The sequence below is a fragment of the Colletotrichum fioriniae genome (genome assembly GCF_027942845.1).
Source record: "Colletotrichum fioriniae strain IMI 355084 chromosome Unknown scaffold_17, whole genome shotgun sequence".
NCBI classification, from domain to species: Eukaryota; Fungi; Ascomycota; class Sordariomycetes; order Glomerellales; family Glomerellaceae; genus Colletotrichum; species Colletotrichum fioriniae.
Window position 1 is genome coordinate 163,927 of NW_027076853.1, and position 14,154 is coordinate 178,080.

Here is a 14,154-nt window from a genome sequence, read left to right on the forward strand (position 1 = left end):
TGATACTGAGCCAGCTTGCGGGCAACACGACGCCTCACCAACAGCCACGGCGGCCGACTTATGGGCAAGCGCCATCCGATATCAAGGTCGTTGTTCGTGTCTCAGTGGACATGCTTGCGGTCTACATATTTCCGTGCTGATCCGGGGGCTGCCTGCCGACGTTCCGAGTTATGATTAACCAGCATCATATGCGATCTACACGATGATATTCAACACCAGGCATGCCGCAAGGCTGGCAACCTGGCCTGTTTGCCTCAATGCCGCGAGGCGCCTTCCAATCCTGGTGCCACGTCTCAGTTAGGTCAACATCGATTCACGTCTATATGAGCCTTGTATTTGAGATTGCCCTGCAAGGCAGACGGCTCCCGCGTTGCGCCCTTGGAATCTAAAACGTATTGTGATCGCAGGGTGAATATGATTTCATCCCTCGAAAACACATTTGATTCAATTGGCTGTCTCACCACACCCTTGTCTTGGCTGGACGACTGTGCGCAATTATCCCAAGCATTCTTTCACACTCACAATCACTATCAAGTTGATAGGCAAACGAGCGATCTTTAGTAGCCATTGCTTCCATGGGGCTGAAGGTGTCGGCGCCAGCGCCCGTTTCTTTACCCTATTCTATTCAAAGCATGACTTCAAAAGGGGGTAATAGGTGGTTGGTGTCTTACGACGCGGGTGGCCAGCGCGTCTTTTTGACGAACTATTGGTCAACGTATTTCAGTTGGTTGCCTGCGCCACTCGCCCCCCCGCCCAACAATCACCCCAAACACACGAACTCCTTACACCGGTTTCCAACTTCATCGTTCCAATTGCATCATGTATTGGGTCGCCTTGCAAGGTTTACAACATTATCGTTGGTGATGAGGAGGTGTGTGTGGTTAGGGAGCGTTTTTCGCAAGGGTTACGCCATGTCTGCCCCTGAATACGTTGCTTTTTTTCGTGATGACCTCACTTACGGGTTTGCAATATCAGCGACCCCTGGATGAGAACCCTACCCGTTTCCGCCGCCACAAGTCACGGGCGGCATCCTACTCGTCCAGATCTCCGGGGGAAGCACTTTCCTTCCCATATCATGGACGCCAGCAGAGAGCAATGCTGGCAGCTTGTAAACCCGTCAAAATCCTTGTCTGTATGCGCATGCTGCTGCCCTTCTCAACCTGACCAAGCGAGGTTTCTGTAAGTACCTTGTTATCGAAGAAAGTAAATTCTTGTGAGTCACAAGTACAAGTTTCTCAAGTGAGCACATTCTACGATTCTGCCTATCTTGGCTCGTAATTTGTACGACCCCATCTTCCCGAGTTGGAGGACGTGTACAACGGCCTCTTGCAGACGCCTGCTGGTGCAACAACATCTCAGGGCCGTTGGTATTCGGCAGTGACATGAAACCTGGTGAGTGGAACATATTTCCGGACCCGATCGACGGAGCTCCGTACGGGGTGATCTGAGGCCGGTTTCCCGCGTGCCAATCGCCCCGTTCGGAGCGCATCAGCCCAGTAAGCTTCACTTCATTACTTTATGTGGCACGCCTATTACCATCCTTGGATATCTGTGAATGGCTCACCGATGAGTGGGAGTAGTTCCCGGAATAGGTAAATTTCGAGATCATTCGTCAGCTGACAGCGAGAGTTGATTGGTGCCGCGAGTTTTCCCCGGGAAACGCTGCGCCGGGCTCGGTCAAGCTCTGTCATACAAGAAGATTCAGACCGATGTCGCACAGATTTGCAACCTTTCTCGTTATCCACCACTCATCGAGATATTCAGTATCGCACTGAAGACTGTCCCGGCCCATAGACTGCTCGGGCCGCTTAAAGGAAGACTGATAGCCCCCCAGCCTGCCGTTCTTCGGGGCTTGCTTGAGACCCAAGACGAGAATGACAGTCCCGGATCAACGACGCCACACGGAAGAACAAAACACTCGCAGCAAATGACCTACACCACCGAGAAGCCTCAAAGGCGCCCTGCAACAGTTCCACCGATCTCTCGGTCGACATAGCCAAGTTCCCCGTCGCTGAACTCACAACACGTCGCCGCGCATCATGTTTTTTGAGTTCACTTGCTGCCCTACTGGGCGCCTCATTTCAGTCCAAAACATTAGTGTCTTCGATTTGAGGCCTTCCTCCTGCGCCTAGGATATCAATCTTAACATGTAACGATCGTGGCATTCGGGTATTCGGAGGATGTCAGGTGGACACTGGATGGACCATGGTGAGCCCATCTCTCTGGCCCGTTATCAGATCTATACATAACAAAATCAGGGCGAAAAGTTGAAGCAGGGCTTACGGACCAATGCATAGGGGATGGTGGGCAGAAAGAGATGCACTAGACATCCAATCTTTTGCTCAGGCGATGATGCGGCAGTGCACGTGAGCCCTAAGCCAGCGGGGTATCAACCTTTTACCCTTCTTCTTGTTGTGATGACTGTGTACCGCTTACCACCTTTTTGAGAGTTGTGTTGATCTTCTCACCACCATAAAATAACAAGGCATGAAAGACATCGTCGACAGTTTATGCTGATTCGGCGCTACGAAAGCATACTTGCCCAATGAAACAGGCCACATGATGCGTAGGCTTCAGATGGCATAGCTCCGCCCCATAAGCCATGCGAATATTGAATATCATTAGAGAGTATCTTGGAGTGCTGACGCGTGGCGAGTATCAACCAGGGTTATTTGATGCACAGAGCCCAATGGTTGAAGACGCAGGCATTAGGCATTAGAGCATCTGGCAGTCTATCTATTGGTCGACAAATATCGCGCTTCAGGGCCCGTTGGGACTCTAGTTTTCAGGGTCATCGACGTAGCCCACTTTCATTGCTGGGATATCGTACGCTGGATGTGCGTCTGAACTTAAGGCACGGGAGAGCCCGCCTTAACCCTGGAGCATTGGCTAGGTATCATTCTTCAACGGGTCTGCCGTGCCTCTCGGCGCGCCAGTCCGCCTCACCCGGTACCCGCCTGACCGGGATGGTCCCAGCTCGGTCCCCGACTCCCAGTGGTACTCCCTCGTGTTAGCCTGGGCACCGGCGTCGGCACTTGCGTTGCCTTGATCGGGAGTGAGAGGCGACGAGTCTCATCGCACTGCCAAATTCCAACTCACCAAGTGATACAGAGGCCATTTGAAAAGGTAGAACGAAGTAAGTAGAGATTCAGGCGAGATAAGGCGAATATGAAAGGACAAGGGCCTTGGCTTATGTAGGATCTTCAGGACTTGGACTTTGAGGAGGTTGCCAGCATTGCATACCTTCGGTGAAGATCAGAGAGACAGCATCGGATCATTGATGGTAGGGGGTTCTAGGCAGCCGAGTTGACTGCTCTGGCATTGGACAGGAGTTCAACTGGCGAACCTCCGATTCACATCGAGAACGTTGCGTCTTGTTTCGGAGGACATGGAGGGCTGCCGTCCTCCAAGAGAAGGATGAGGATTCGCAAGGCATCTGGTCTGCCTCTTCTTGTCTCACATATCTATCATGGGCATGTTCATCAAGACATGACGTTTTAAATAAAGTATTGACTGTTCTTGACCCAGGACTTGGTTGCTTAGTCAAATGTTACCTGGCGGTCCACAGCATCAGGTGCTCTAATGCGAACATGAGGGGCATCCTCGGCAGATACAGTAGTCAAACCTGCAAATTTGCATACATGCGCGTAGGAGATGAAACTGGCGCTCTTGTCTAACTTAGACCTCAGATTGCATAACTGCATATTGTTACTCAACCTGGTACGCTCTGAAAGACGCTTGATTACACGACATGCCAGCTTTGTTGAACGCGAAATCTTGACCGAATAACGTTCCGTAGCACATGAAGGGGTTCACAAAGCCGTTCTGGCGTGATTTGAGATTGAAGACCTCCTCGAGTATAAAAACTCGAGCTTTCTGAGACCAATTGCTACCATCCCTCGCATCGGAGAGTCAAGACACTGTGTATTGGTTCGTGAATCGTGTGAACTGTGATTCACATTGAGGTGAAGCATGTGAGACCACTTTATGGACGAAAATGCACTCTGCACTTCATGAGCAGGCAACCAGGTTGCAGGCGTTCATACATATCCATCGACTTCACATTGCGATCTCAGGCGGTTATGTACACATCTGCATTCTTGAAATGAGCGGTGGCACTGTACTTTTCCGTTCAACATGGCGGTGAGTCATGAGTCACTCTATGTGACTTGAAAATCCGACCTAGTAATAACAGCACCGTCTTAAGATGCGCTCGATTAGCGCGCTTGGTCATTTAATCATGTGCTCTGTCATTCGTTGCTTGGAACCAGGCCATAACTAGAGGGTAGCTCGAGATTGTCGGCTAGCACCTCTGCTAAAGTGTTGTGCTTTTTGCTCGGAGGCGGTGAAGATTCGTCTAAGTATCAAGGATATCCCGCTAGCGACCTCACTTCTGCCTAACCCATCCATCGCTTCGTCAACCAAGGTAGGGACCCTTGTCTTGAGTGGCCCGTGTCCGACTGTGACGCTGTGAGTTGAGTTTTCAGTGGAAACATAGAATATCATTGAGATTTAAATTCAACACAAATACCACTACTGTTCACTTGGGAAAACATCTCCGACTTACTACTCTTGAGGGGAAGTTCCATTAGACAAATGTGCCTGTTGGAATTCACTTATCTAAACCCCCCACATCCGATGACATTAAGTGCTGTCATTGACCAGGGTCTATACTGCACTGCCAGCAAGGAAACCGCATACTTGGGGCGTTGGGTTCGAGAGAAGTGTCGAGGGTAGTACATATGACCACACAGCATCGTCGGATTTGCTCCACCATACGAGGCAACCATATAGACACCAGACTAATGCGCCAGTCCACATGAGATGACCAAAATCCCCTCAAGTTTAACCCTCACCGGTGAGGATCTAGCTTCATGAAGTTCAGTATTAGTTTATTCTATTGGAAATGGTCCCAAGGCCTACGCCCGCCAAAGCGCAAGTCTTGAGATACGCCCAACCATGTGCCACATCATGTCGACGAAAGGCACAGCATATAACAGGAACCAACATTCGAAGCGCTTGAATAAGTATCGAAGCGCTTAAATCGAGGCACTTGCATGTAGTGATTTGGAGAATTCCAATACAGCCTGCTTAATGGCGTGGGTGGTTGGGAATCCCCAGCCTCGACCCTCATTACATTCACCCCAAATCCGCCTCACCTGAAAAAAACAAGGCTACACCGTTAGTCTGCACATTAGTAACAAGCGCATATTGCCTCGGGCGTAGTGCTTTATCTGATGAAAGAAAATAGCGCATTCAGCTGCTTTCGTGGGAGCCGGGCGCGATTGCCTAGTGTGATGTTGCCGTATTCCAATTCCTGAGCAGTGTGGGCAATGCTCTACACTTACAAAGAAGCCTTGTGTATAATCTCACCGAAACAGAGGAAGTAACAGGCCGTTATGGTGTTTCTAAAATGCAAAGCCTTGCTGGGTGATGAACGGAATTCAGCGTACATTTGATACTTGTTCTAGAAAGACGAACTAGCTGTTCAGACGAAAAGTCAATGCCGACTTCAGATGCACCATGCTCGGACAACGTGATGATGAATTAAGCTTATTTTGGCTACCCGCATTGCTATCGGTGGCAAAAGAAGAAATGAGCCTCCCGCGTTGCATTGCTAGGGCATCGAAGATAATGGCAGACACTTATTCGTGTGCCCAGGTAGCAACTCTCACTGATACTGAGATACTGGTGTGCCCACCTTCCCTGGTGGTGATTTGCTTCTCGCTGAAGCGCTCATATATTGGTTTGTTGTATGGTGTTCAACCTGGAGGACTATATACATATTGTTGATGAAGTCGAATATGTTTATTAGAATTCTTTTCTTGGTTCATAAGGCTTGAGCAATGCTTTTCGAATCCCGGCAACAATGCATTCTTTCTGTTACGAGACAGAAGTAGTATTGGCACCCCTAAGGCACTCCTGCAGGTGTCTTTTCTCCTAGATCTCATATTCTCTCAGTATATAGACTGGTCTTTCTTCTTCTTTCTAGATAGGTTACTTGAAGCCACTCGAACCTAGTACATATGCCCCTTGCTATGTGCCATAGCTTGTGACTTATTCCGTTGAACGATTTACGAAGTTGATGACTGTAAGAAATTGTGGCACGCATAAATTGGCATTAGTTGGTTAGAGAACGGCTTTAGTTGAGCAAAACTGAACCAAGAAAGGAGTCGCGTCTTCTCATGATGAAAGTGACGACTACAGTAATGAGCAGTAATGATTGGCAAGTCGCGATTCAATTTTCTCTGAAACCATAGGTACTTGGTCGTAGTTCATCTCAACATTGAACTTAGTGAAGGTAAAAGCCACAGGAAACAAGACAAAAACAGAATCTAGCGGGAATGCTGCTCGCGCGCAAGTGATAAACAACGAATTAATACTACACAATGAGACTATAAGGCTCGGGCATCTCCTAATTTATGACATATTATCTTAGTCTTCTTGCTGATGCCATTGCCACCTTCACTGAGGCGCCATCCCGACAACTACTCCTCATGGGAAGCTTCTCCTTTGCAGACAGATAGCTTCAGAACCTCGATACGCCGCGCTCACTCTTATGTTACCCCCCCTCTGATCGCCAGTGTGTATTAGTTGAAGAGTTAGTCAGTAGGCTAATCTCCTAAAACCGGAGAAACCAGGGCAGCAAGATCCACGTACCAAGCTTTCGACAATGTCCAGGATGCAAGTGGCTATGTTGAACACTTCCCACCATCAATGCTCCAAGCGTTCATGATATGTAGACCATTGCAAAGATCAACACTCTGAGCTAGTAGGACACTAATTCATTGGATGGTGACGAGCTTTATGATGACAACTGATGTACCCCTTCTCAGGGTGGTCTAGACTTTCACTTCATATGTGTGCATCGCGCAGCATGAATTGTGCAAGCTGGTCCATGAACACAGCCTACAGCAAAGCATAGGACTATGTCTACATCTAGGCACACCCCCAGGTAGTCACAAAAGAGCTTGTAGAGAGGTACAATCTTAATAGCAACGTATTCCACAACTTGAGGTCGACAAAAGCACCCACGGACAGTGAGTAGCGGTGGCTAGAGGAACACATGAAGGGACGTCAACGCAAAACTTCAAACGACTCTATTATATCATGATATCGTACAATACTTTTATCTACGCCCAACGCAAGTTGGTCTGCTTCTTGCGAACCTATTCCTTTTTGTCAGCGAATGATCAAAAAAGACGTTTGCGGGAGGAAAAAACTTACAATGGGTCCCAACACGGCGACACCGACAGTGAGCGCGAGGACAGTCGAAATCAGGCTAATTTTGTTGAAGCCCTTGCCGAGGATATCAAACGCAAAGCTAGGCGCGACACGGCTTCCAAAGACGTCGACACCGTAGGAGAAGACCAAGCTGGTGCTCTCCACAACGGTAGGCGAGGTAATAATCTTCTGCACACCAATGACGTCGCGCTGGTGGGTAATGACTTGTCTGGGATCGATCTCAATGGCGGGGTGGTACCTGATCAGGCCCTCGGCCTCCATCTCCGCGGGAGTCGGGTCGCGTCCGACTGGACGTCTCGGCTCTAGGAGCTGGCGAGGAAGACTGACAATGGCGTGGGACTCTGGCAGGTAGCCTAGGACGTGGCGGCTAGTGATGCCCTGGCGAGTCTGCGTGACAGCAAGAGCGGCCAGAGGGGCAGACAAGATCCAGGCTTGGCTGATCACTGAGGGCAGGGGCACGCCGGTCGGGGTATCGACAGGCTCGGTAGAGGAGAAGTTGGCAGCATCACCAAGCGGGCCTCGGTCATCAGCGTACTCGCTTTCGTACAAGTCGGAGACCACGATCTGGTTGCCCTTCAGAGTTTGTCCAGAAAGAGGCTGACCAGCATCATCCTTGAGAGAGTACTGTCCGAAGAATGAGCAGGCGAACCAGTTCTCGGCGAGTGTGCATTCGATATTCTTGTTGCCGTCAACTCCCTCGTGGGTGGTGGAGTGGAGAACAGCGCCCGAGACCGAGTCGATCAGGTAGACGTTGAGAGAAGACCTGGCGTTGCTGTAGGCAGAAACAACAATGGTGTTGGGGTTCAGGTACTTATATTTGACACGTCTGTCGCCGAGGACACGTCCGATAGAAGCAATAGGATCGTGGACGGGGCGGGTTGCGATGTTGACAATCTCAAATCCTGCTGGCGAAGAGAACTCCCAGGCGATCTGCTCCTTGCCAGTGCCTTCCTCCTCGATATAGGTCAGGCCCTTCAGCTCGCCCTTCAAGCCACGAACGACGACAGTCTGTGTGGGTATCCATGCAGCAGGGACGTCGCCGATGGCGCCTCCAACTCCAACGGGTGCGAGCCATGGGCCTGAAGGGCTATCGACAATGACGGCAGCTTGAGTTTGCACCCAGGAGCCTTCAGGCATGGAGTCAACCATCTTGCCAGTGTCTGTCTTGGCTATAACGTAATCGCCAAAGTGGCCTCGAACAGTGACAGTGGACTTGGCGTCCTCAACAAAGATGCCCTTGATATCCCAGGTATTCCAGGGGGCGATATCGACAGCGTGAAGTTTCCAGATAACTTTGCCATGCTTGCCGATATCAATACCGAAAAGCTTGCCGCGTCTGGTCACCAGAACTACGATCTTGTTGAAGCCGAAGGCATCCCGAGAAAGACCATCCATCTTTGAGGAGATTTCAGCTCCGGTGATGCTGCTGACCAGACGCTGGGGGATGGAGGCGAGGTAGTCGGGCAGATAGGCGAGATCATCAAAGTGACGTTGGACACGGTGGATGTAGGCAGACAGGACGTTGTCGTGTGCCTCTGCTTCGAGGGTCTTGGCGAGGTCCTCGCTTTCGGGGATCTCTGCGAAGGCCGCGGCGACACCTCCGGTAAGACCTTCGGGGCGCACCCAGGCCTCCTCACCGTTGCGAACCAAAATCCAGTCATCCAGCGTAGTAACAGCGGCGCAGCGGACAGCAAAGTTGTCAGCTGCCTTCCTGATAACCTCAGACACGGCGTGAAGAGCCGCGAATCTCTCCTTTCCTTCCTTGAAGGCCCATTTTCCGAGGATGGCATGCGAGCTTGACGAGGTAAGAATAACCTCCTCCTCGGTGATGCGCGTGAACCACACGTTGGCGCCCTCCGAGCTAGTCGAGAAAGCGCCCAATCCAGGAAGCACAGGCAGCTCGTGGTGCTTGGTGACGGCATTGTTCTTGATGTTGACGTGGTAGACCTCGCCCTTGTGGCTGTCAGAAGATCTGCTGTGCACCAAGAAATGCGGCTCCGCGTTGAGGTGATGCGGGGCATGGATAGCTACATCAAGGGTCCTGGGGAACGGGAGGGCAAACTCCTGCTTCGACTTGGTGCCCAGAACGTTGACCTTGAGCTTCGTGTGATCGCTATCGAGCCAGGCGACGATAGGAGACGCGGAGTTGGCGCCAACGAACATGACATCTCTTTTGTCCGTCACGTCGCCTTTGCTGCCGAGGCTGATGTCGTCGATGCGCTTTCCAGTGAGAGTGTCATGGACGGAAACTCTCACGGCCCACATACCGTCGTTTCCGTAAAGGCTCACGACAAAGATCTTCTCGATGTTGTTGGATACCTGGAGTGGGATGGTTTTGGAGGCATCCTTGTTCTCCCAAACGACAGTTCCGTCAGCACCGTTGAGTCTTCTCAAGACGGTAGAGCCATCCTCCTCTTCGAAAAGGGCCAGCACATCCTTGCGTCCGTTTTCTGTCATCTCCATGACTTCCAGATCCTTAATTGTGCCCACGAAGTCGATCCACCAGGCGTTCCTGCCGGACAAGGCATTCCAGGCATGCACTGAGCTTCCGTACGCAGACACAACCCAATCCTCGTCTTCGGCCGCTCGCAAGTGTCCGCCTCCATTCGTGATATTGCCCGTCAGGAATTGGCGCCAGACGACCGCGCCGTTGCTGGGATTGACGGCTCCCAAGACGCCAACATCGCTGAGGGTGTAGAGTAACGAAGCCTTATCGTCGCGCCGGGGCTTGTGGAATAGGGTGGTCTCGACCTGAGGGACGCCGATGAGCTCGTGGTGGTAATCGATATCGCCAACCTCATCGACGAACACCGCGCCGACGAGCGACGTAGCTGCGAGAAGCAGCGTCGTAAGGCGCATGGTGATGGGGTGTGGTGCTTTGAGCTTGTCGTGGAGTTGGACAGCTCCAAAAGTGTGTGAAGCTCGCACGTCACTTGGTGGTGGTTTAGTAGTGGTGGGAGCACTGCTGTACGATTACCTTAGTGTGGTACAAAGTACAGCGTACCTCGCCCGCAGTGGAAGGCTCCATATTTCTGTTGGAGGCGTGGCTGATTGGGTGTGGGGGAAGGCCCGTGCCAGGCGCGCAACATTGACGACCGAAAGCTTTCAGAAGACGACGACGCCCTATTCTCCAGAGCCAAACCAAACCACATTCGCAAGAAGCCCAGCGCTCTCTCCCGTCGCCAAAGCTCTCAAAATGGTATGTGACCCTCCTGTTTATGCCCAGATTGGAAAATGCTAATAGGTGCAGGCGCGAAATTCGGAAAAGGCGCAGTCCATGCTGTTTCGCTTTCGCGAAGCGCAAGCAGCAGACCTGGGCATTATCGACATCGGCCGGACAAGACGACCAAGAGTAATCACCGAAGTCGATTCGATACCGTCATGTGAGAAGTGGCGTGGCCAGGTGTTGAAGGAGATCTCGCGCAAGGTCTCCAAGATTCAAGACACCGCCCTCAGTGACTACCAGATCCGCGACCTCAACGACGAAATCAACAAGCTCATGAGGGAAAAGTACATGTGGGAGGTACAAATACGGAATCTTGGTGGACCTAATTACATGCGCGGAGGCGGCAAGATATACGACGAAGAGGGACGAGAGATACCAGGAGGCGGTAAAGGCTATCGATATTTTGGACGCGCGCGAGACTTGCCTGGAGTGAAGGAGCTATTCGACGCCGCCAAGGCAAAGGCCACAAACGATAAACCACTGGAGACGAGGGACGACCTGCGGAAACAGGTTGATGCGGCGTACTACGGTTACGCGCCAGATGAGGAGGACCCGGAACTGCTGGCGTATGAGCTCGCAAAGGAGGAAGAGGCCCTAGCGCACATGGCGAAGACGGGAAAGCAGCAACTACCGCCTGACTGGGAGGCTTTGCCGGGCGACACAGGCGACGGAAAGGGCTGGGAGCTGCCGACGCTGGAGGAGGTGCAAGAAGAGTTGATCAACAGGCGGCGGCAGAAGCTCTTGGACCAATTATAGCAGCCAACCCGCGCGCTGCCTTTTCGGTTACGATGAGAACTGCTTTGATCTTTTTTGGAGGGTCACTGGTGTTTTTCGAGAGGTTGTGTCGCTGCTGTATCATATTGCAAAGTTTGGGGTTCAGTCATAGCCTGAGATGATGGCTGGCGTTCTTGGAGGGTTTACGGCTAATCGAATACCAAAAATGCTATTTCTGTGAGCTCAAACGTGGATTATGTTGAACCAAGTATTTACGGTGGAAAACGCTCACCATCGCCTGGCTGCCAGTGCTGGGGTGACCTTCCAGGAGCGATGGTGAGCTCGGTGAGGTTCGGTGAGAGATAAGATAACGCCCCACGTGACCGATCGCGAACTTCAATCCGAGCACCGAAAGCTCAACTTTTGCGACTGCACGATCAGCATCTCCCCGGTCAATACGTCACAACCGCCGCCAAAATGTCGATGTTCCGTGCAAAGAAGCTGGATCTGGGATGTTTCGTCAACATCCGGACGATTCGTGACCACACGAAGCGCCAGGTCTTTATGCAAAACGAGCCCGAGAGGTCAGCAACGCCAAGCCTTCTACACCCCCTTCAAACCCGACAACGCAATCGAATTGGAACTGACACGAAGTTCGTGAAATAGACAAGCTCTCCGATACATTATCCAGAACACGACTCTTCCCGGGCGTGTGCGCGCCGAGGCGCAGCTTCAGCTGGGTCAGATGCACTGCTACACCCGGCCGACGCAGATCAAGAACCGATGCATTTTGGGTGGCAAGGCCAGGGGTGTCTTCCGCGACTTCAAGATGACGAGAGTATGTCGAAAGCCTATTCGTTCATCGCAGTTGGGCTTGGAATCACGCAGGCTGACTAGAGAGTACAGTTCAACTTCCGTATGCAAGCGTACGAGGGTAACATTCCCGGTGTTAAGAAGGCCAGTTGGTAGACGACTATGCGGCGGAAGACGATCATCAAGAGTAAAAGCAGGGAAATACTGTTGTAAGATACAATGAAAGGGGCTTGTGTACCTTTCGGACGGCATGCTACGCTCGCGAGCTTGCTCATACACGATTTGGGGATTGGCGTTTGGCTGCATGTTGGCACCGTAAGAGGCATATGTACAGATACAAATACTGGCAAACAATGTACAACACATCTCAGTTCACGTGTGGATCGGATCTATCTGACAGCGGATGATACTCTTTCGGCATGCCTCGCATATCCAGGCAGGAAGTCTCACGAGTTGTGGTTGCCTTCTCAATTCTCACTCCGCCTGGATCTTGCCTCATTCGTTAAGCTTGGAGTTCCTTCCTGCACACTGCTGCTGTTTGGTTTTCATCTTATCATCTTTTTGGTCCCTCTACTGCTCTTCCACTGAACCTCTCTCAGACTCGATTCTCGTCTCTTCAAGCCCGCTAATACAAAACCTCTTCTCAGCCATAGTTCCTTCTACACCCTAACACTTCCCTACCTCGTCTCTGTCCAGCCGCCGCCATGTTCCGCCGCCGCTGGTCTGGTCTCCCCAAAGACCCTATCTTCTCCTCTAATTTGAAGGACCTTGGGTTTGTGGCCATTCCCACAATGAATTGCGGCCCGAGCTAACATTCCCAGCTATTTCATCAACGATCAAGATGAGATACGCAACATCAGGGAACCCGATTACTACTTCAAGTACTACCTCACCAAGAACGGTCGCGTCAATGATCGCCAGCGCTTTCATTTCAATGGCAAGTACCTATCACTGGTAATCCTGGCTGCGCCTTCTTCCTAACACTCATACAGAAGCAATCCGCGATATCGTCCACGGCCGTCTCGAAAAGGAAGGCTTGGACAAAATCCTCCTACCTCTCGCCGTCGAGCCAACCTCGCCCAACGTCCCCATCTTCACGAGTGCCGACCTCGCTTCTACCTCGCGCGTAGTCGTAATCTTTGGCGAGCCCAGCCAGGATCTCGGCAACTTGGCCCTCCGCGTCGTCAACGGCCCCGGCGGCATCAACAAGGGCAGCATGGTCTCGGTCGTTCGGGAGATCAACCGCCAGAGAGCTTCGCCTTCCGACGATTGTCCCGCCGGAATCATTATTGCCAACATGGGCGAGTTATGGTGGTGGCCCGAAGGCAAAAAGGCTCTGAGCCCGACTTCGGCCATGGCTGTTCCTCGGAAGAGCATGGTTCACCACGGCCGCGCCAATAACCCAAGATACCATTCAATCCCGAAGAACGAGAGCCCCGAAGCCCACATTGCGTACGTTCTCAACGAGGTCATTCCATCCCTTCTATCGCCGAACGCTCGCCTCGATATCATCGGCATAGGCCTCGGTGCCGACCACGCGACTAGAGTGCTGGACACACCCGAGACCTGGGCTGCCCTCGGCCACCGTATCAACACCTTGTCCTTGCTGGGTAGCACAACAAGCATCGAAGAACTCACTCACGAGCCATTCAAAGAATTCCTTCCTCGCCGCGCTCGTGCGTACATCACAGATGAAGCACCGGCCCTCACACCCATAGCGCAGCCCGGCGGCAATCCGAACACGGCTTCTTTCACGCAGCACGGCTGCACGGTCTACAGCTCCGGCGAAGTCTACCTCGTCGAGTGCATGCTCGTCACTAGTCACGTCTCCATGCTCGACTGGATCCAAGAGGTCGCTCTCGCTGGTGCCGACTATCACCACCCAGAGGTTGTCGCCGTTGACCCCTATATGCCGACGGAGGAGGAGTGGGCGGCGGGGGGATTCGACGAGCAGTGGAAGAATATGCCTGAGTTTGCCAAGCCGAGTATCGGATATGCCACGGCGCCAGAGGACCATGAGCATTGCGAGGTCCTGGAGGGTATTCAGAAGCTTGCAATTGGAGAGAACGAGAACCAGTGTGGTGCCTGGGAGTGATCTTGAGGTATGATGATGGGCCGTCACAAATCCGGGTAGGGAATGGTAGCATATGGGACAT

At 52.0% G+C, this 14,154-nt stretch overlaps 4 protein-coding genes across 4 annotated transcripts; 3 read left to right on the plus strand and 1 right to left on the minus strand.

Annotated features, from left to right (window-relative positions):
• Positions 1-7,133: 7,133 nt before the first annotated feature.
• On the minus strand, positions 7,134-10,104 carry N0V96_011254 (uncharacterized protein; the record flags this gene model as incomplete). Its single annotated transcript, XM_053198944.2, has 2 exons — positions 7,134-7,169; positions 7,228-10,104. The coding sequence occupies 2 exons, from the start codon at positions 10,102-10,104 to the stop codon at positions 7,134-7,136; spliced, it is 2,913 nt and encodes a 970-aa protein (XP_053043606.2).
• Positions 10,105-10,441: 337 nt separating this feature from the next.
• On the plus strand, positions 10,442-11,227 carry ISY1 (NineTeen Complex (NTC) component; the record flags this gene model as incomplete). Its single annotated transcript, XM_053198945.1, has 2 exons — positions 10,442-10,444; positions 10,490-11,227. The coding sequence occupies 2 exons, from the start codon at positions 10,442-10,444 to the stop codon at positions 11,225-11,227; spliced, it is 741 nt and encodes a 246-aa protein (XP_053043607.1).
• Positions 11,228-11,662: 435 nt separating this feature from the next.
• Positions 11,663-12,154, plus strand: MRP2 (mitochondrial 37S ribosomal protein uS14m; the record flags this gene model as incomplete). Its single annotated transcript, XM_053198946.2, has 3 exons — positions 11,663-11,769; positions 11,852-12,023; positions 12,092-12,154. 3 exons carry the CDS (start codon positions 11,663-11,665, stop codon positions 12,152-12,154), a joined length of 342 nt encoding a protein of 113 aa, XP_053043608.1.
• Positions 12,155-12,932: 778 nt separating this feature from the next.
• N0V96_011257 (uncharacterized protein) lies at positions 12,933-14,093 on the plus strand (the record flags this gene model as incomplete). The annotated part of the gene is made up of 2 exons (XM_053198947.2): positions 12,933-12,939; positions 12,991-14,093. The coding sequence occupies 2 exons, from the start codon at positions 12,933-12,935 to the stop codon at positions 14,091-14,093; spliced, it is 1,110 nt and encodes a 369-aa protein (XP_053043609.2).
• Positions 14,094-14,154: the final 61 nt, after the last annotated feature.